At 42.9% G+C, this 22,256-nt stretch overlaps 2 protein-coding genes across 11 annotated transcripts in view; one reads left to right on the top strand and one right to left on the bottom strand.

The window, feature by feature from the left end:
* Positions 1–22,256, bottom strand: part of ctnna2 (catenin (cadherin-associated protein), alpha 2) — a 564,720-nt gene that overhangs the window by 122,601 nt on the left and 419,863 nt on the right. The gene's annotated exons all lie outside the window — the stretch shown is intronic.
* lrrtm1 (leucine rich repeat transmembrane neuronal 1) lies at positions 14,062–18,707 on the top strand. Its single transcript, XM_066656101.1, has 2 exons — positions 14,062–14,823; positions 15,085–18,707. The coding sequence occupies exon 2, from the start codon at positions 15,172–15,174 to the stop codon at positions 16,744–16,746; it is 1,575 nt and encodes a 524-aa protein (XP_066512198.1). The 5' UTR covers positions 14,062–14,823; positions 15,085–15,171; the 3' UTR covers positions 16,747–18,707.

Below are 22,256 nucleotides of genomic sequence, written 5' to 3'. Positions count from 1 at the left end.
ACGAGCCTTATCACCAGTTAAACAAGCACCAGACAGCTTGTCTTGGCAACGTTCAGACATTCAAGGATCAAGAAGCTTATTGGCTAGCTTTCCAAAGCACTTAATATCAAGGGAAAAAGTTGTTGTCATGCATAGCTTTGTGCAGCTATTTTTTCATTTCTTTTTGCCACTAATTTAACAACATGCGGTGTTAATACCGAAGGTGTGTTTTTACACCCAGTGGGGCTGGTACATTAGCCAAGAGGTGTGGGATGTGTGCCTGTGGGAAGAGTAGCGTAAGGGTGTGAAAAGTGCAGCCAAACTTGGCTTGCCCGTGGTCCAAGCAAAATCCGCATGTGACTGTTAATCAAGGTCTAGTGGTAGCCATGGCAACAAGGTGAGACATGCTAAAGCTGTCACAGTGTATGTATCAGTGAGTGTATGGGAGTGAATGAGTGAGTGAAAAGGACGAGGTTAGAGAGAGTGAGCCAGAGAGAGAAACAGAATGTCGGTGTATGTGTGTGTGTGTGTTATGGGTTTAGGACCCATAGGGAGTATAAATGAGAGTTTGCAATAATGAAAATGGCAGGCAGGCTCCCTGTTGGAGAACATGAAGTTCTCGGTTCTTTAAAAGCAGACGTCTACTGATTTAACCCCTTAAAAACACACACACACACACATTCACAATCATCCATTATCACCTCCATTTCCATTAGTGTGTTAGCACTCAGAGTGTTAGCACCTTGACAAAGCAAAAGCAATATCAGTTCTGATACATGTTTCGCTTGGGCCCACAATGCAGCACGTTGCATTCAGAGTCAATGAGGTCACTGAATGTCTACACTTTTAGGTCATGTCTTTTCTGTCTCTGGTGTACACTACAGAGCAAAGTATAACATGCAGTGACTGTAAGGACTGTGTGTAATCTTCCAGGAACTATCCTCTCTTTAATTCATATCCACTCAAAATAGTCATTAAGTCCAGTTCTTTTCTGTTCAGTGTCAGAAACCAAAACGAACAACTCTGTTCTAAAACTATTTGCTCCAGTATCCAGTATCTGTCAAAAAATGACTCGAGCACTCTAGATTAAACTCTTCAGAACAGCAGATCTCTTCAGGAGCTGAAGACTGAATGACTGAAATATTAAAACAAAAGGTAGACATGGAAGCAGCGTTGGAAGGGGAATGTGAAATGAAGCCGACAGTAGTGGAGGAGCGGGATGTTCTCTCTGGAGGAGAAGCACAGCTTTTGGTGTTATCAAACACAGGCGGGGGTAAGAAGTGCTACTCAAAAGAAGAGGGATTTCAAAGAGGGCAGACTCCCCATGGCAAGATGACCAAAAAGATGCAACAATAAAGTCTTACTGCAAGCCATCAGTGTGGACAGGTCCACTCTGATACTCCATCTACTGAGCAGTCAACAGATAGGGCAACATAGCTGCACGTTCATCGGCCATTCATATTAAATATATGCATATGCAGTTGCAGCAATTCTTCAGGGCACTTGATTACAGAACTCTGCTGGAATTACTCATTGTAAATCATGCTCACAATGGACATCAGTGAAGAATCTGGATTCTACAGTGAGTACTTCCACAGCTGCACTTATTCTAGTTAGTGTGTACTTGAGGATTGTTTAATATGTAGTTCAGATCAATACTGTAAACGATTAAAAACACGTACATTTATATTGTCAGTTATCCATACACTCTCATTAGTCTTACAATTACACACTAGATATAAATATTATTGGCTCTCAGTCATAACAGCTGTCTGAATTAGGGTAGGCCTTATGTAAATTTTGTGCATATGAGCGTACATGCTTTTGCATTGCATTTACAAATAAACTGAAAATCAGAGATGAGTGGGTGGGTGTTTGTTTCCCCGCAGTTTATGCTAATTATTCACCTGCGCTCAAATCACAAATCTGTCATGGGTTTTAAATTAAAATGCATTGGAAATTGATTAGGAATTATTAATATCACTAAACCCAAGTTACGTCCATGACACGGCAGGTGGTGTCGCAGTCACACAGCTCAAGGGACCTGGAGGTTGTGGGTTCAAGGCTCGCTCCGGGTGACTGTCTGTGAGGAGTTGGTGTGTTCTCCCTGTGTCTGTGTGGGTTTCCTCCGGGTGACTGTCTGTGAGGAGTGTGGTGTGTTCTCCCTGTGTCTGTGTGGGTTTCCTCCGGGTGCGCCGGTTACCTCCCACAGTCCAAAAACACACGTTGGTAGGAGGACTGGCGATTTAAAAAGTGTCCATAGGTGTGAGTGTGAGTGAATGTGTGAGTGTGTGTCGCCCTGTGAAGGACTGGCGCCCCCTCCAGGGTGTGTTCCTGCCCTGCGCCCAATGATTCTGGATAGGTTCTGGACTCACCACGACCCTGAAATGGACAAGCAGTTACTGATAATGACTTAATGAATATTATTATTTTTTTGCTTACCAATTCAAGTCCAAAGGCCAATGTTTACTAAACGCGGCAAACACCTTCAAGGTAGGGGATCATGGATTAATTAAGGCCATTCTAAAAAACTCAGATTAATAGCATGAATAACATGTTCAGCATTCAAAGCACACAATATTTGACTGCACTGATGTTACATAATTGTTTTTGGATCACAAACAGCACTCACACCAAAGTATCCAAAAGTCCTTAATCACTCTTAGGAACTCCCTTTAGTTAGAAGCAATATATCACTGTACTTCATGGTTGCCATTGTATACTACACTGTGTACTATGTACTATGGATCCCTCCACTACATAAACATCTCCCAGATCTGTAAGCCTAATGTCACACACTCTCTAAATGCTAGGCCTGCATTTGTGCCTGTGTCTGGGGCTGCATCTAATGACCTTATTACTGTCTACTGTGGCTGCTGTGGAGACTGACTAACAGAGAATTAACTAAACCCACTCTATTCTCATCACGCATTCTTCCTCCACTGAGTCCCTGCAAGGGAGCAAAGGCGGGTCAGTTACGGGAGTCATGCAGGGCTGAAGGCACACACTCCCTCACGTCCTCTTCTCAAACACACCACTTTTTAAAATCTTTGAATCATAGTTTTCTATTATACAAATTTTGTCTTATCAAAGATTGATGTGCAAGAGCGCTCCAACATGATGGAGTTACACTGCACCTGTGGTTTCAGTTCTAGGATTGAAAGAAATTTGAGACGTGTCCAGAAAAATAAATAAAAAATATATAAATAAGAGCTGTAGATGATCCCATAAGACTGAGAGAACTGTCCAAACACAGAGAAAGCACTTAAAATAAATGAACATCCAGAATGCATCCTATTTGAGCATTAATTTAAGTTCTTGAACAACACGGTGGCGCAGCAGGTAGTGCCGCAGTCACACAGCTCCAGGGACCTGGAGGTAGTGGGTTCAAGTCCTGCTCCGGTGACTGTCTGTGAGGAATTTGTTGTGTTCTCCCTGTCTTTCTGTGGGTTTCCTCCGGGTGACTGTCTGTGAGGAGTGTGGTGTGTTCTCCCTGTGTCTGTGTGGGTTTCCTCCGGGTGACTGTCTGTGAGGAGTGTGGTGTGTTCTCCCTGTGTCTGCGTGGGTTTCCTCTGGGTGATTGTCTGTGAGGAGTTTGGTGTGTTCTCCCTGTGTCTCTGTGGGTTTCCTCCGGGTGACTGTCTGTGAGGTGTTTGGTGTGATCTCCCCGTGTCCGCGTGGGTTTCCTCCGGGTGACTGTCTGTGTGGAGTTGGTGTGTTCTCCCTGTGTCCACGTGGGTTTCCTCCGGGTGCTCCGGTTTCCTCCCACAGTCCAAAAACATTGGTAGGTGGATTGGCGACTCAAAAGTGTCCGCAAGTGTGAGTGATTTTGTTTGTGTGTGTGTGTGTGTGTGTGTGTGTGTGTCTGTGTTGCCCTGTGAAGGACTGGTGTCCCCTCCAGGGTGTATTCCTGCCTTGCACCCAGTGATTCCAGGTAGGATCTGGACCCACCCACCCACGACCCTGAACTGGATACGGGTTAAAGATAATGAATGTAATTAATTATAATGCCTCTTCGTTCTCAGTATGTAGTGTTGATGATTATTATTAAAATTCTTCTTATTTCCCTCAGTGGAGACATGTCACAACTAGATTGGGTGGAGCTGGGTGTGGGAGAGAAAGGAAGAAGGGGAGGAGCCCAGGGGCCAAAATACCAAATCTTACCTAGTGTTCCTTTAATATAAATTCAATGATTAATTGTAGAGCTTGCAAGTTTTGTTGTTTATTGTGTAAGAGATCAGCATGTCAGATGAGGGAGAAAAAAATAAAGTTAGTTTTTCAACTTTTATTTACGTGAGCCAAAGCAATTTGTGTAGAAATGGAGTTCAAGAGTCAAGACTGCTATTCTGTGGTTAGAGGCTTTTTCTGGTAAATTCTTCTGGTAAATTACGGGTAACTGTTTTCTGCAATGCTCTTCTTAATAGAAAAATATTGCTTGCACCTCACTGCTTTTTTATTATTATTATTATTATTATTTAGTATAAATTACAAAAAATGAAAGGATGATCTCTGACATTTGCACAGTTCTGATGCTCAACATCACCCACACGACTCTTCCCCTGGCCGCCAAATGGCAGACTCTGTGAAGATGAAGCTTTATTGATTTTCCCATTGGAGACTTGGGAGATGCTTACTGAAGCTTACAGACACACATAGACTGGAGCTCCACATTCCTTAAGGGAGGTATCACCCCTGACGATTTAGTGTACTCCTTCTACGAGAGCTGTTGAAGTGTGTGTGTGTATGTTCTTTTGTGTGCTATGGAGCCGACTCCTGTGTGTTTGGGTGTCTGGGCTGTGATAAAGGCTTTGGGGGGTTTAGTATTAAGCATCACGGAGGCGGGCAGGTGTCACCAGTTTGTTTATGCTGGCTAAGCTTTTGTTTGGCAGTGGGTACTCCTGTCAGAAGTTGAGGAATTGAATAGCGGTTACTGTATACACAAAAGAAACTGTTTGGCTGCCTCTCAGTAAGACGCCAATCCATGCCATGCCAATATTTTTTACACAACAAAACGCTCAATTTTCTCTCTCTCTCCTGCATTCCTAAGTCTCTATTGACTTGCACGTTCACTCCCTCCCTCTCTTCCTCTCTCCATCTCCTTGACCTTCTGTTCTCTTTTTGTCTCTCTCATTTTCCCTCTCTCTATTCTTCCAATTAGTTCTTTCTTTTTTTTTTTCTAAGCCAGTTCAACAGCTCTGGCTCTTTCTTTTCAACTTCCTGTGCATAGTGCCTCTGCAGTACGTACAGGAAAATCTCTTATAACAAAGAATCATTGACTGAAACCTTCAGAAAAGCAAAGTGATTCTTTTATGGCAGGGCTCCAGTGCCATTTATTCTTCTATATGGCTCCAATGCTAGCATCCCCTGCTGGAGGAGCTTTATCATAACAGAGGGTAATCCACCCGCCCCACACTTCACGCTCACTGTCGTGTCGCCCCATGCTGTCACCCCTCTATATTACTGCAGCACAGGGCCAATTAGCCATTAGCCATTAGCCCGCACTGAGAGGCCCCTCTTTAGACCCCTCGGCGCTCAATAGTCCATTTGAATAATGGATCTTTAATCGCCAACGCTGTTAATTATCAAGTGCCTTGACCCCTTCTGTCAACTCGTACACATGACAGGGTGCAGTCACGGCGCCATCAGGGCGCCCCACGATGATCAGGATAATAGGCATAAGCGGCACCGCCTGCAGCAAGTAATAGCAATGACTGAAGGAGCCTAATGATATTAATGACCATAACAAAATAGCCTGTTTGTAATACTGTCCCAAGAGAGCAAGAATCAAGGGACAGGGATGCATTTTCCAAAGCTAAATATACGTACGAGCATAAAGGCTTCTGACGGGGGAGTGCCTTGTCTAACACGGCTACTGATGAGGATTTGTTTATAAAAGTGACAGCTTGAATGTTATTAACGCCAGTTCTCGTTTTGTTTTCCCTTTTATCCGACTGTCAGATCTTAGCAAGCCCCACTTTGGCTTTATTTGTTTGTACATCTGGGAAATTTAAGAGGGATTGGGGAGAGATTAATAAAACTGTTGGGCCGAATTAAAGCCTGAACCGACTAAAGCAACTACAACAACAACAACAACAACAACAACAAAACATGTGCAGGATTTTTGGGGAGATCCTCTGTCAGGCCAGACAATCCCATAATCTCACGCAAATCTGACAACACGTGCTGTGCCGTTAGAGGCTTTTATAGCAGTTGACCTTAAAAAATATCACTGTTTTTGGGAGCTGTTGAGTGGCTGTGTCTTAGCAACTGAATTGTATACATATCACCAGCACCTTTACAAAATATCGATTTCATTTTGTCTTGAAAATTTTCTTCTCTCTTTCCGAGGTTGAACTGACTTGATTCTTCTCCCTTGGTTTTGACAGCGTTGACATGTTTGGGTTCATTTCAGAGGGATCAGCTTGAGGCTTTTACAAGTATATTCTTTTCTGGAGTCCTTATCTGGCATGCAGATTTCTTAAAATGTTCTGTTTTCTCGCCTACATTTCTCCCTGTTCACACATCACCCACTATTAGAAAACTGGGCTAAGACCGTCCCTTTAAGTCGCCCCAACTCATGTAATGAGTGATGTTATAAAACAGTCTTAAAATAAATAGCATATTTTGTGAAATACCTAATAAAATCCCGACATAGGCTTCAAATCACCATTTAGTGCCCTGATCAAATCTAGAGGCAAAAAATATATATTTATATATTTATTTGTATTATGTCTCTTTAACAAATTTGATCCTCAATTTAGTTGTGGTCAATGTCACTATATACAAGTCTCCTCCTCTATGATGATACTACCAAGCGAATGCAATTACACTGAACACCTCAGCATGCTTGGAGGAGAACACTAATGGACAAATCTGTTACATGCTGCAAAGACTCCTAAGCTAGAACCACAATTGCAGTGGTCAGAGGAATGAAATTGAAAGCTACTGCCCTCTGGTACAGGGTCAGCCTCCCCGCTGCTAGTCCACAGATTGAAGGAGGAACCCTCTGGCTGCGTATTATTAGTGGTGTGAAGCTCTAACACACTGAGAGACAATACCTGTGAGCGGGGACACAGTTTAAGCCCAGGAAGATCAAAGCGATCCGTCACGTATCTATGAAACACATGCCAGCAATGGTTATTAATCCAGCAGAAACCTATAGCTTGTATGAGCAACATACTCCATGAAATGTGCTCTCCACTTTATGGGGTCAGTTCCACATGAATTGCTGGTGTCTCAGCAATGACACAAAAAGAATGACTGCACACTGAAATGCTCCTGGTGAGAAGAAGCCTGGAACCCATCATCCACCAACTTCTGTCAAGCCTTGGAAGCACTCACTGGGAATGGCCTTACTGAGAGAACTGAATCAATATGGCACTGAAGCCTCCTAGACATGTGCAATATGAAGAAAGTGGGAAGGTATGTTCCAGGTATTCAATTTTACTTGTCCAGTAAAGAGGGGAACAAAACTGAGAAATCTGTCTTCATTAGAAAAGACACATATAAGCAATGATATGTTTCAAATCACTCAAGACTTAAGACATTGCTTAATGTTAAAACATCCATCCATTATCTGTAAGCGCTTATCCAATTTTTTTAGGGTCGCGGGGGGTCCAGAGCCTACCTGGAATCATTGGGCGCAAGGCGGGAATACACCCTGGAGGGGGCTAATGTTAAAACATAATTACATAAATGATTACTTGCTATGATGTTTATAACTCATTGCATACTTACATTTATTCAGGAAAATAAACAATACGATAAAAATAAATAAATAAACATGTTCATGCCTTTGTTTAAAAAAAGAAAAGTCTCCATAACAACAACTATTCCAGAAATTCATAATATGACAGAAAATCTATTTCTCTGCCTACACACACTACCATGGCATCAGTAAAAGTCTGCATTTCACTTTTGACAGCATTGTTTTTCATGAGCTGAGTGAGAAATTACTAAAACAATACTACAGTATGTCATCATTATCACTGGTGACACCAATGACTTCTGAGGGTCAAAAACATACTGCGGGTGATTGAGCTAGGTTTAAAACTGAATACGCGTCTGTCTGTTATACAGCATCCTTTTCCTTGGCCTGACACACTTGAGTTAGATCAGCGGCCAATGGTTTACATGCAGAAAAATAAACAAAGCTATGCAATACAAGGAGGGCTTGGTATCGGAAGGCAAACGAAACCTGGACACAAAGGCTTCTGTAATTTTATGATTCAAAGAGCTAATTGCTTGAGCACGGGTCAGCTGAAGATCTTTATATAATGATTTAACATTATTGAGTTCTTCCCCTAGCCCAGTGAGCAGAGCTAAGGGTTAATGAAGGACACCTAGTCGTACCATGAAGACTCAATCATTTGACTGCGGCCCACTCGCTCCAACACAACACAGGTTCAGGTTACGACTCTCTTAATTCTGACCAAATATTAGCTCGTGTGTTGGAACTTCAGGTGGAGTGGGGGAGGCTATGTCAAAATTAGTCAAATTAGGGGCAGCTGAGTTCATGTGTATCCAAAAATCATGTCTTTTCATTAAAATAATAAGGATTACTAAGCAAGCACAAGTACGAAAAATACTCAACGCAGCTTGTATGGTTGTATTTAACAGCCCACTTTACTCTGAAGTCTATGGCAAATATTATTAATGGGAATTACCGAGTTAATTCCACACTGTAATCACACAGTAAAAACGGTATCATGTGTTTGTAGCACCCGTGTGACCACTTATGCCTTATGAAGCCAGGTTACAGCAAGCATCCATTATGATGCCACTGTAAAAATCAGTACAGAAGGCTACAGCATAAGCCAGAAAGCGCAGCGATGTTAGCTTTCCACTAACTGTGCAGCCCAGCATGAGTGAGATGTGAGGTAATCAACAGAGTCGCAGTAACTACAGCGAGCAGGATAGTGTGGTTAAAAACCTAATGTTGCAGAAAGCATTATAGGGTGCATAATAGGATATTGATTAAGCTGATCCCGAGTAAACAGAATGCACCCCTAATTAATAATCCGAATAATTTCATGCCCCCCTGCCTTGTCTAGTTTATGTTTATTGGCCTAGCGAGTGGGGCGCACATTACCCTTATTTGTAAAACGAATGAAGATGGATGGCGTGTTCGTAACATCCTTCGTTCAAGATTTATCTCAGCACAGTAAAAGGTCCTGAAGTGTACAATATAGACACATTTATTTTGCTAAAGATATGTATTCTTTTAAAAAGTGAGAAACAACGAAGAGCTGTGAACCTCAAGAAGACATTCGAGGCATTCCGGGTCCTCAGCGTTTGTTTCTGGTTAGTGCTCCAAAGGCCCTAAACGGTCCACACTAGGGGCCAGGACTGAGCTGGCCCTTTCTGTTCTGGAAAGAGCTGATAGAACACCAGCCCCTGCTCCCTAAATCAGCTCCGGAGCTCCAGTGAGTCTCGCTGCTCCCAAAGTTGATTCCGTTTCATTAACACTGCGAAGATGATGATTTAAGCCGGTTTGTTAATTTGTTCTGCTTTTTCTCATCTCAGGGCACTGATTTATCCCCGCTTCTCCTCCTTCAAATTCCATTTCATGAGAAATGAGAACTTTTCTTTTTTTTCCCCCTTAAATTAAATCCAAAATATGTCTCTCTTCAAATAAGAAGCAATCTCCTGGTGGTGAGTCTTAGGTGAAACTACCAAATCAGTTAGAAATATACTTCGGCTGCTTTAGTTGAATGTTTCAAAAAAGAAAAAGAAAATCCCCCTGACCCTTAGTCTCTCTTCCATATGAATGAATAGCTAATAGTTTTGGAAAACAATATCCAAGTCATCTCTTGGATCAGACCACTTTCCAATATGGTTGCTGAATATGTTATAGGTATTTCAGCATATGACAACTGCTCTTTTCCAACACGTATTTCTATTAACATTCATGCCAGGGTATGAGGCCTACCACGCAGGGACACCAAAGTTAGGGTAGGAATGTACATGCGTCTACATTTACGTTATCAGAAAAAATTAAATAATAATAAAAATACACATGTATTCAGAATGACTTACACTTTGAGCATGTTACAAAGTCACACACATTTAGAGTTAACATTCCTGATCAAAGACATTTGTTGGAAGTTATGTTTCCACTTACACATGACAAAGTCATTGAAAACTGAAGCGACCACTGATTGGTAATCATTGCAGATCATTGATATTCATTGCATTCCTATTTTCAAGGTTGTTAAAAGGTGGAAATCAAACAGACGTATGCAACAGTAACCGGAGTGTAGCATAACACACTGACGGAAGAGTGATACAGCAACACAACTAGCTTTGGGTAACAGAATGCAGTGGTTTGCATTAATCAAGCGTGATGATATTCTTTTGCCACACTGACTACCCATTACTACCTGGACAATTTGTTCTGGTTAAAAACCCTCACTGCCAAAAGCTCTTAAAAGTCTGTAAAACTGACGGCCTGAATACTCCTGTCTCCTGCACGCTGTGTCAAGTCATTACAGGGCACCAAGTCATTAGCTGATGGTGCACCCATTAATTATAGCTAAAGAGAGATGAGGAGAGGAAGAGGAGAGATGGATCACACGTAGATGGCCACTACTCAGGGTAGCTCCCCCCCTGCTTCTCCCTCTCTCAGCTTTGGTGCTCGATACATCCATTCCTCTGTCAAATCTTTGCTGACTATTTAAGGTGCGAAACTAGCTGTAGCTATGGCAATTATACACAAGGACGTGGGTGGACAGCGATGAAGTACATGTAATGTTTTCAGTGGGTTTTTTTTTTTTTAAAGTAATGCTCTTTAGTAGAATTATATTACTTCCATTTTGGAGCATTTAGAGGTCACTCCATTTATCAGACATCTATCCTCATAACCCTGAGGAAAATTAAACAAAACCGAAAAATAACAATAGAAAGAAATAGTGCGATTTCAAAGTGGTGTACATCAGAGTCATCGTGGATTTAATTTGACCTGAAACATGCATTGAATTAGTGTCTGATATAATAGAAATGACTGAAGTGGATACTAATTTTGCAGAAAAAAAATGTGTAAAGGTGCTGTATACAATTTTAATCCAATACCCAGGTCTTTGGTTTGTTTGGGTGCTGAAAATAAAGGGCCAGTGTTCATACTCAGCCCTGGATCCGTAAATGAGAAACAAAACAAATGAGCTCAGACTGAGAAACACCGTATTATTCCAGCCAGTCGGCATCAGTGGGCATTCAAGCTCAAGTACAGCATGGGGGTAGGTGAGGGGCAGGACAGTCTTTTGGTCCACAATCGCATTGTCATTATGTTGGCAACGTGAACACATTAATTTGGTGGGTGGCGCTTATGAAGAAACACAGAATGGGGTGTTGTGTTTGTTTTGCTGCTGAGGGCAAGCATCAACAGTCATTTTCCAGAACTGTATACAGTGTCTTTAACTCAAAATACCACTTCAGGATTACCTGTTTATTTACTGGCTGCAGCCGTCTTCATCCGCCTGTTTACAAATGTTAATTAATGTGTCTATCAGACATATTTACTGAGATCAAAACACTGTCTTCTTGAATAAATTGAACATATTAGGCAAACATATTTTCCAACAGAACTATTAAAACAATATTATAATCGTAAACATCATGGTAGTTTGACTATATAAATATGTATAAAACAATAAACAAAAAAATCAGTAACTTTTGCTTCTTCTTTAATTCGTGTGGGTTTTATGATAATAATCACTGTATAAACATATGGTGGATAATATACAGATGCGGATATTCAGGCTAAATACCTTTCAAATATCAAAGGTTAAAATGCACCTTCCCTATTGGAGCAGTCATTTTTACTAAATGGATTTCACCTCAACATCCACACTGCAGATAAGGCATGGTGTCTCACATGGTCATTATTAATAACAATGGTACCAACAACAACAACAACAAAAAAACATGCCGATCTTTCTTCTTAAAGCACTTTATCATTTGTCTTGGTTCACCTTCGGTGCTCTTGTGAAACACTGAAGGGTTTGTCTTAGTCGACACAATTGCTGAACTTGATTCTAACCTGTCAGAGGAGACAAAGAAGCTGATCCCTGTTTTCTTGCTCAGGATGATATCATCTTATCTGGAGTGTTCCACAGAGATAGCCGTGTTTGGTCAACTACGCCACATCAAATCAAATCTGGTCACTAGCAACAACACGCTGAGCAAATTAGCATGCTTTTAGGGACACATTTTCACTCACTCCATTTGTAGATTTAATGTGCCATGTTGATTAATGACAGTCATTTAAATGTCTGCAACCAATTCATGAAGATGTTATAATGATACTTAAATTACATTTCAATGCAGGAATCGCAACTTCAACAGGCTAAAACGAAAATCAATTAGGTCCTTGTGCACCCATTGACATCACCAATCATGAGCTACTCAGTTGTTAGGCTGGGCAAAAGTGTCGTCTCGTCTCTGACTCTGCAGACCTGTTGAGCAAAGGTATCCGAGCCGCCTCCTCATTCCGAAAGCATCAGCAGTCCTCTGGGAGACACTGTGCTCTTGTCGGTGCTAGCAGAGCAGCGAAACAATTAGCAGGCGAGCGTGAGCCACTGTGGCATTTTTTTCTTTTCCCCACCATTTGATTAATTGATATTTCACAGCGGGTTGAGCAGAGGAGGGTGCTGACGGTGAAGTTATGGCAGGCATCAGAAGTGAGGCAGGCTAACGGACGCATGCTAGTTTCATGCACAGGGAGCGTCACAGCTCATTGTCCTTGAAAATTAATCGGAATGAAACTACAAGCCTGAGGGAGGGCGATCTGCGCAGCACCAGGGCCTGAGCTCCTGAGTGGAATATTTATGTAACCTGGGCCAAGTGGCAACAGATGATATCTGTATTCTGACCAGAGAGCAGGACTCGAAATGGCTGTTGTATACAAGGTTGCGCACATGGTTTTATGAAACGCAAATGTAGCACTTTCAAGTTTGATATTTGGGTCTATCAGAGAGGGCGATGGACTCCTGCGGAACGCTGCACTGATTCATCAGCAAGCTGTGTTGACACGTGGGCCGCTATGCTATTGCCATGGCCACTGAGCTGATGCCCATTTTTCAACAAGCTAACAGCATGAAAAGCTGACGCCTGTGGTGCGGTGTCGCTTCAAATGCAGTCTGATGGTCGGCTCGCCGCATTCATCTCTCACGTTTCGTGCCTGTTTCGGCGCTGGTCCGGGTCAGCCAGCTATCAAAACTTCCATTTGAATTCAACCAGCAGTGAAAACTGTTGGTGAACACAAGCCAAGCACGCTCAAACTCTCAGGCTGAAAAGCGAAACGGCAGAGCACTGCTGAGATGGGAGTTGGGTGAAAATAAGAGCGAAACACTAGCTGTCTTTCAGTGGCACATATGAGAATTTCCACACATCCACGCCGCAGGGTAGGAACACATAGAGAACACGCTATCGTTGGAGCTGTGTAATAATGAGCAAATTGGATTGAAACAACAACAAATAAAGGAGAAGCAGATAGATGCTTTGTTTCACTTCATTAAAGAGTGAAAGAAATGTGTGTGTGTGTGTGTGTATGTGGGGGGGGGGACGAAGAAGGAGAAGAAGAGAGAGGAGGAGGAGGAGGAGGGGGAGCAACTCAACTGTGCTTCATTTAAACCCTGGTTTGAAGCCCATCCCCTTCTGAATATGAAAATGTCTCAGACACTGTGAGAAATCAAGCAAAAGGGAGAGAGAGATACAGAAAGAGAGAGAACAGAGAAAAAGAGAGAGAGAGCAGAATAACAGCAGGAGGAGGGGGAGGAGGAGGTGGAGTGAGTGAGCCAGAGTGGGTGAGAGAGAGAGAGAGAGAGAGAGAGAGAGAGAGAGAGAGAGAGAGAGAGAGAGAGAGAGAGAGAGAGAGAGAGAGAGAGAGAGAGAGAGAGCAGGGCTGAATTGTGAGTGGCTTACGACACTCAGTGAACAGAAGGTGTTTCTGCATGCACTGGCAGCGCACTAGTCTGCTGCAAGGGCTCTAGCTCAGCTCCCTCCCTGTCTGTCTCTCTTTCTGTCTCTCTCTCTCTCTCTCTCTCTCTCTCTCTCTCTCTCTCTCTCTCTTTCCCTCCCTCTCTCCTCTCTCTCCTCTCTCTCTCCTCTCCACAATCCAGCTCTGCCTTTCCTCCTCTATGCCTCAGCATCTCCGCTCGGCAACAGCCTCTTCAGCCTACAAGAAATGAGCTTCACCCAAAAGAGAACTTGCTGGAAACCAGGCTTCTAGCGGACACAGCACTTCGGAATACCAAAATCATCTAAACAAAAAATAAATAGGACGAAACAGCAGCCAAGCGTGCAGCTCAAACGAATGCATGTTTCTGAAGAAGCTGTCCTCCGAAAGAATGACGAGCGGCAAGACTGGATATGTACCACGCACGTCAACGACCACTTCAAGTGACGGACATTAATTTGTGTCGGCAGTTCCAACAAAGTCTCAGGCAAAAAAAAACGAGGGGGAAAAAAAGAGTTTGAGTGGATTTCCCCCCCTTCGTGAGTGTTCTTTTTTCCCCCTGTTCTCCTCTTGCTCTGACCAGCGCAGCAGTCACTGCAGAGAAGCAAGTGAGAGAGAGAGAGAGAGAGAGAGAGGACAGTGCTCACGCATGCAGTCTGGGCAGCTTGCATTTCCTGCGAGTGCGCTGAATGCTACTTGGATTCCTCCTCTTTCTGGCTCTTTTCACGCGAGGAGAACTAAGACATTGTAAGTCTGCCAGGATCTGGTGGCCACTGAAAAGGAGGGGGGGGCTGAATTTGTACCACACTGGGATCTTTTTTAGATTCGCACATAATTAGTGGCGGCACAAAGGGAGCAGCTGAATAGAGGTTGTCAGCCTCTGGAAAGGGGTGAGTAGGAATCCTTTCATATGAGATTGGTTTTGGAAGAGCGCTTTTTTTTTTACCCCCCTTGTCTTTCCTTTCTCTCCACGATATCTAACATGAGCAAACTGACTTATCGTTTCCCCCTCGCAAAGCTCGCTTTTTTGATGCCGCCGGATATTCTTAGCCTTTGAGCAAAAAAGAAAATAAATAAATAAATCAATCAAATCACGTCCCTCTACAAAATGATAAAAAACTGAGCTTTTTTTTTTATTATTTTTGACCTAGGGAGTTACAAAAAAAACCATGGCATCCAAAACAAGACAAATCTGAACGATTCAATGAACTTTTTCTCCACAACACTGCGGGATATTCATGCTAATGGATTTCCTCCTAATTGGTCTGTACTTAAAGTGGCCGCTAAGGAAGCCCCCCGGGTTGATACTGTGCTCTCTGGGCATCTTTTTGAAAATGGTTCCCCTGGTGGGGGGGAGCTGTCCGAGGCTGTGCCGCTGCGACAGCAAGCTGCTCTACTGTGAGGGGCTCAACCTGACGGACATTCCCCGCAACCTGAGCAGCGCCACAGGCTTATCCCTGCGCGAGAACAACATCTCAGAGCTACGTGAGGGGCACTTTGTCGGCCTGTCGCAGCTCACCTGGCTCTACCTGGATCATAACAACATCGAATTTGTGGAGGAGAGTGCCTTCGAGAGGCTGCGGCGGGTCAAGGAGCTCGACCTCAGCACCAACCGGATAGAGAGCCTGTCCAATGGGACTTTCAGACCTTTACCCAACCTGCGCATCTTGGATTTATCCTACAACAGGCTGCAGTCGCTGGAGCCGGACCTTTTCCACGGCCTTAGGAAGCTTACCAATTTGCACTTGCGCTATAACGCCCTGAAGTTCGTGCCTGTGCGGATCTTCCAGGACTGCAGAAGCATGCAGTTCCTGGATCTGGGCTACAACCAGCTTCAGAGTCTGGCGCGTAACTCATTTGCCGGGCTTTTCAAGCTGACGGAGCTGCATCTGGAGCACAACGAGCTGGTCAAAGTCAACCTGGCCCACTTTCCCCGCCTCATCGCCCTGCGCACACTCTACATGCGCAACAACAAGGCCACCATCGTGGTCAGCACCTTGGACTGGACCTGGCACTTCCTGGAGAAGATTGACTTCTCCAATAACGCGATTGAGTACATTGAGCCGCATGTCTTTGAAAGTGTTCCCAACCTTAAGGAGCTCATGCTGGACTCCAACAAACTAACGTACATAGACCAGCGCATCTTGGACTCTTGGACATCCCTGGGGAGCATCACCCTGTCTGGGAACGAGTGGGAATGCAGTCGCAATGTCTGCGCCCTGACTTCCTGGCTGAGTGGCTTCCAGGGCCAACGTGATAGCACCTTGCTGTGCGCGAGCCCGGACACGGCCCAGGGCGAGGACATTCTAGACGCGGTCTATGCCTTTCAGCTGTGCGAGGACAGTGCGGAGGCCACCACGCAGACTTACGCAGCCACCAGAGACCTTGCTCGTGGCTCCATCTTTAAAGGCCCCACCAGAGGCCCATATGATCTGCAGGATGTGGAAGGCGGCGAGGTCGTTACCAACTCCTTCACAGTTACCATGGCTGCAGATGACCTGGAGAGTACCATGCAGATCCACAAGGTGGTGACCGGCACCATGGCGCTCATCTTTTCTTTTCTCATCGTGGTACTCATGCTCTACGTGTCATGGAAGTGTTTCCCAGCCGGCGTGAGGCAGGTGAGGCAATGCTTCAGCAACCAGCGCCGCAAGCAGAAGCAGAAGCAGAACATGCAGCAGATGGCTACATTGTCCACGCCTGAATATTATGTGGACTACAAACCCAACCACATTGAAGGGGCCCTTGTCATAATCAATGAATATGGTTCCTGCACCTGCCAGCAACAGGCATCCCGGGAATGTGAGGTGTGACGATTTAGCCACGCTCTTTGGATATTTCACAATTATATCAGTTCAATGGATATGGGACATGCTTTGATGCTGTACCACACTGTGCTGCTCTCTGGAGGGGACTTGGATGGCATGTTTGGAGTGAAAAAAAGGACAGAGACCATGGATTTACTGCAGGTTTCAATGGCCTCAGTGGCTTTCAATGGACTTGGCTTGCTTTGGACTGGCTGACACAATGTCATGGACCTGAAAGGAATATATAAACCAATCAAGGTTCTCTTGTCTGGAGTGGATGTTTGAGCTTTAATGTGTCTTTCTACTGCAGGAGATTACTCTAACTGTCTAAAGCTACTGAGGACATCAAGAATACACAATTTTTCCATTGTGGTAACAACAATAACAAAAAAGAAAATCTAAAGGGGGGATAAACAAAAGAGATAAGTCTGTGTAAAATATGTTAAAAGCAGAACTACAGTGGGAATAAAATTCAAGATGCTATCCTATTTCTTTTGTAAACTATGGAAAAAAGAGAAAGAAATGTTTAAATAAATGAATTGCAGTTCACAGTAGTAACGTCTGCAGGTGAGTTTAAGGGGTTGTTTGTTGCCGGTGGTAGCTGAGGAGCTGTCATTCAGGCTCGGAGGTGTTTGCAAACGATAAATAAAATGGGCAACGGGGATCTCGTCAACTTCATTGGAAATGTTAAGCCTCAATCTGAAAATCAGATCTCCTGTCCCTGTACCCCCCACCCCTCGACCCCAAACACACACACACTTCACTCACCCCTTCTCTTTCTTCCCCAGCTCACCAAACGCGGGGAATAATCACTGTGTAGGCTTGCTGTTACTGTTGTGGTTGCTTTTATTTCTTCTCGTGTCCCGTTCCTCATAGATTAAGCAAACTAACAGAAGCCAAAAAAAGATAAAAAGGAGCCTGATATGTTCTGATCAGAAGGCTTATTTTACACGATCAAGTCATGCAGTCATGTGCTGTCTCAATAAACCGGGCCGAGGTTTTTCTAACGGCTCAAAGCTATGCCTTTCGACTGCTTTCTTATGCTCAGATAGTGTGCTAGACCTCCCCAAGACAGTGGTGAAATCAGAGCTGGAGAATTGCCTAGCCTTACACATTCACTTCAAAAGCAGTTCAAAACGTGAAGGGGGTGTTTTAAGGATTAAAGACTGTAATCAGGATGAAGCTAATGGTGGATCTGTTAGGGATGTCTGTTCGGGAAGCTGTTTTGCAGGAGTATTATTGTTTCTTTGATATTTGTTGGTGGTGCGGATGCTGACAGACAGCGGCTGAAAGAAAAGCAGATGGTTTCTGAAAGAAGGTGCAGACTGCTCTCTAGTGTCCCAACACCAGCAGTAGAGGGAGGATACGGTAGCAGCAAGCCCTTGACTTTTCTTACCAAGGCTAAGTCATTGTGTTTTCATGTGTGTGTGTGTGTGTGTGTGTGTCAACATGTGTGCGTGTGTATACATGTACAAAAGGGTGTGTTTGTCCGAGCTCAGCCCTGGGCACAGTCACTGCTGCAGAGCAAGGTATCTCACATTCTGAACACACAGGCTGGATATTGGAAGTAAACAAGGGTTCAATTACTTTAAAAACGAATGACTCCTCCACTGCCTTCCCCTGTCACTCAGCTTAAAGCATCTTGCTGTTACCAAAGTGACAGGGCTAGGCACCTCTATTAAACGTGTTTGAGGGCATAAACCTGGTTACTTGAGCATCCACGTGTGAGTCGAGTTTGGATCTGGTTTCTTTTTTTTTTTTTTTGACAAACTGCATGTGTGGCTTTGGGATCGACTTTCTTTTGTCAAGTATGTGTGGGGAATCTCAAACAAGGGAAACTGTGAAGCTAAGCAGGGATTTTTATAAACCGATAGCTGGTTTTATTCTGAACCTCAATGGCCCTGACACCCCTTGAAACTTGGTATCAAAACTGTTCTATTTTCACCACTGTATTTGATTCATGAGGAGCTGAGCCAAAATAAATGAAAATAAAATGGATTACAATTGTCGTAAATGATGCGTACATTTGACACCCCACCCCGCACCCACCCACTTTCCTTTCTAGATGAATGTATTCTGGCGTTGGTTTCTGGGATTTAATCAATACACTATTTAAATGCTAATTTACTCATATTATTAAGTACGCCTTCTTTTGATCCTTGTTAGCGTTGAATGGCACCATTCACAACATGCTCTTGCATTAATGACGCATCTCTGGGTCAAGTTCACAACTGGGGCCTGGTGCAGCCGAAAAAAAATGGAGTGAGGGCAGAGCAAGGCTTGTTGCATCACATAGAAGCAGACACACTGCGAAGAGAGAGCAAATAATAATAATAAAAAAAGCATTGTTGCTGCTCATGATCTCTCTTTCCCGCCGCTGCAATTGAGTTCAGCAAACCGAAAAACAAAAAGCCCTGAATAATAGCAGTCGCGCACAATACAAGCAAACCCCGTTGCTACAAATAGCAACACTGGGCTGTGATGGAGGTGTGTGTGGGTGTGAGGAATGGAGAGTAAGTCTCTCACCCATAGTCCCACTCATTCTCCCTTTCTAACAATGAATGAAATCCTATCCACAACACCAGCCTCAACCACCACAACCACTCCTGGACTATTTTTAGGCCCTTGGCTAGTTTGTATCAATATTGCATGGGCTTGGTAACTTCTGCGGCTGATGTTGGCAGTTGTATTGATTTCTCCTCTTGCTGTATTTTTTTTTTGAGAATGGTCATGAATATTTGAGGACTTAGGGCTCTGCTGAGGGTTCGACCAGACTTCACTTCCTACTTCCTGTCTGAGAAAGCCACAAAAGAGGTCATTCTCTGCACAGAATGTATTGCTCCAACAATTAGCGTGAATAATTAACACGGTTACAGTGATGAATAAAGCCACAGAGAGATCATATGAACGGTTACACCAGTAACGTAACTGCTTGCCTCTACTGATCCTTTTTGGAGAATGGATAAAGAAGGAGAGCAAGATGATGTTTTATTAATATGACAATCTTTTATTGATACTGCAGCTAATTAGTATTGCATGTGGGTGCGCACGAATGCACGCTCGTGTTTGTGTGGCACTTGGCTAGGAGCCTAGACTTTATGATTGGGAGTTTGAAACCTTCTGTGAATTCATGCAATATGGAGCTTCTCTAAGGGGACCATGTGGCATGTGGCAGGAAATGAGACATTTAAATTATGATTTTTTTTGGTTTAATATACTAGAAGAATACAATTTAGCAATTACATACTTAAATACTGATAGTTTTGGAATCGTCTTCATTTACATATGATTTTAATTCTGTGTCAAACGACTTCCAGATGAAATCTGAACAAAATATAGTTCAGTTTTCTAAAAGGAAAATGGGGCTTGTCTTTTTATTGTTAACTATAAATGAGCTTGAGATTTTGGCAAATGCAAGAACAGGCTTTACAAGTAATCAAGTAGTGTTAGGGTTAGATTTAGTGTTGGCTAGGATTAGGCTTTGGGTGAGATTTAGGGTGCATCAATCCTCCTATCTATGTACAGTATTAATTCTACTGTTCTCACTGGGTACTTCATTATAGTTATTAAACAATCAATCTAAAATGTAATAACTATTGGATAAACACAATGTAAAAATACACTCAATATTTGGGATGGATTGATATAGATATAGATTTACTTTTATCAATATGGACCACATATTATGACAGAGTTGAAACAAAATCTAATCTTGCAGCTTTGTTAATAGGTTTGGGTTCATACAGAATATAAAACAGCCTATATCCAATTATTCTTTTTTTTTTCTTTGATCCATTTATCTCTCAGATGCAAAAAGCCATGCCCCACCAATCTGAAACAACAGCCCTCAATGTTTCAGCTTTAATAAAGATCAGGCATTATGGGACAAAATCGTGATGAGCATATCATCACCACGGATATGGATTTCAGGACATTTTGTTAGAACGCACATTGTTTAACATAGTAATTAACCTTGCTGACTGTATCAACCAAGTGTATTCTGGCTTTGCATAATAACCCTGCAGCCATCCATAACCACACCGCCAACACAGACCCAGCAGATCCAGGCCTACATACGGCTTACTTAGTCATTTTACTTTGTGTAATTAGTATCTGATTCAGAATGAACCTAGTCCTTGGTGGGTTTTTTGTAAACAAACAAACAAACAAAAATACAACGATAAAAGCTAGTTTACAGTAATGGTAACAGTTTATACCTATTCATTAGTGCTGGTGTAAGCATTGATGCACCTGTTACCATCATCATCATCATCATGATCATTATCATCATCCTCCATTCCCTTCATTATCATATTTCTCATCTGAAGCAAGCATCACCTTTTTTTTCTTTGCCATTGTCGTCACAGGATTCATCACTGTTTTTGTCAGGGCCATGAGTAATAGCGCTTTCATGCTCACAGCCCTAGCCTTGCTGCCAGGCAAAAAGCCTTGAGCTCCCAAATGAAATGCTCTATATGTCTGAGATGGGTGCTCATTTGCATGGCTTAGCCTTTAATGCTGATTCACATACAAAAAACACCTACACATTTATTTACATCCGCAATGCCAAAGCCACGGCACGTAACACTGAACAGGAACATTATGGACAAACACATCCGACACTACAAATCAAACTGGAACTAGCAAAGAAAAGAGTGAATATAATGACAATAAAAGGCAATGTGTATGGTATAAGGCAATGAAAACCATCCAGCACAATTAAAACAAGTCTGAATGAATGGCTGAGGAACATATTATGGGTGTGTTATGGTATTAGAGTCTTATCTGTATCAGATAATTAAGACTGAAGTAATGGGTTTAGACGAAATAGCAGAACATATCACTAGCAGGAGGCAACATGCCACATCAGGGACAAGGTTTAACCTTCCCACGTGGCTATGAGTGTTGCTATAAATTCAAAACATACTAAAGATAACCTTTTTAGCTGAAATATTAATGACTCTTTAGTTTAGGTTTGTGTATAAATTGTGTTACTATATTATTGCTGCAGGGTGTTGGTTGTTATCAATAATATGCATTTATTCAGAAGGGCAGAACAGTTATAATTCTGGAAAATGTTTGTGCATAAATTTATATCAGGTTTATTGAAATGCCGGTGCTGTGATGGACTTCATAGTGTTTACTGGGTTACAGCAGGGTGAACAATTTCACTGATACTGTAGAAAACTGTTTATCGTATTCTGTCCTCAGTAGAATGAACTATGTGTACTTTTTTTTCTGCAAATGGGCAGATATCACCCAGCTCTCCCCTACAGTATGCTCCGCTGTTATCCTTTTATGCAGATGGCTGAAAAACGTATGAAATATGAGAGAATTTGGTATCTCTATTTGCTGACCATGAAATAAGCTTTTCACAAGGCCATAAGAATCACAGAGCCACCTGAGAGCAAAAAGTAACAACTCTCTCTCTCTCTCTCTCTCTCTCTCTCTCTCTCTCTCTCTCTCTCTCTCTCTCTCTCTCTCACTCACTCTCTCTCTCACACTCTTCCTCTCTC

This window comes from Hoplias malabaricus, chromosome 2 (assembly GCF_029633855.1).
Source record: "Hoplias malabaricus isolate fHopMal1 chromosome 2, fHopMal1.hap1, whole genome shotgun sequence".
Classification (NCBI taxonomy): Eukaryota; Metazoa; Chordata; class Actinopteri; order Characiformes; family Erythrinidae; genus Hoplias; species Hoplias malabaricus.
Note: the sequence above shows the minus strand (reverse complement) of the source record. Positions and strands in the feature narration are given on the sequence as shown.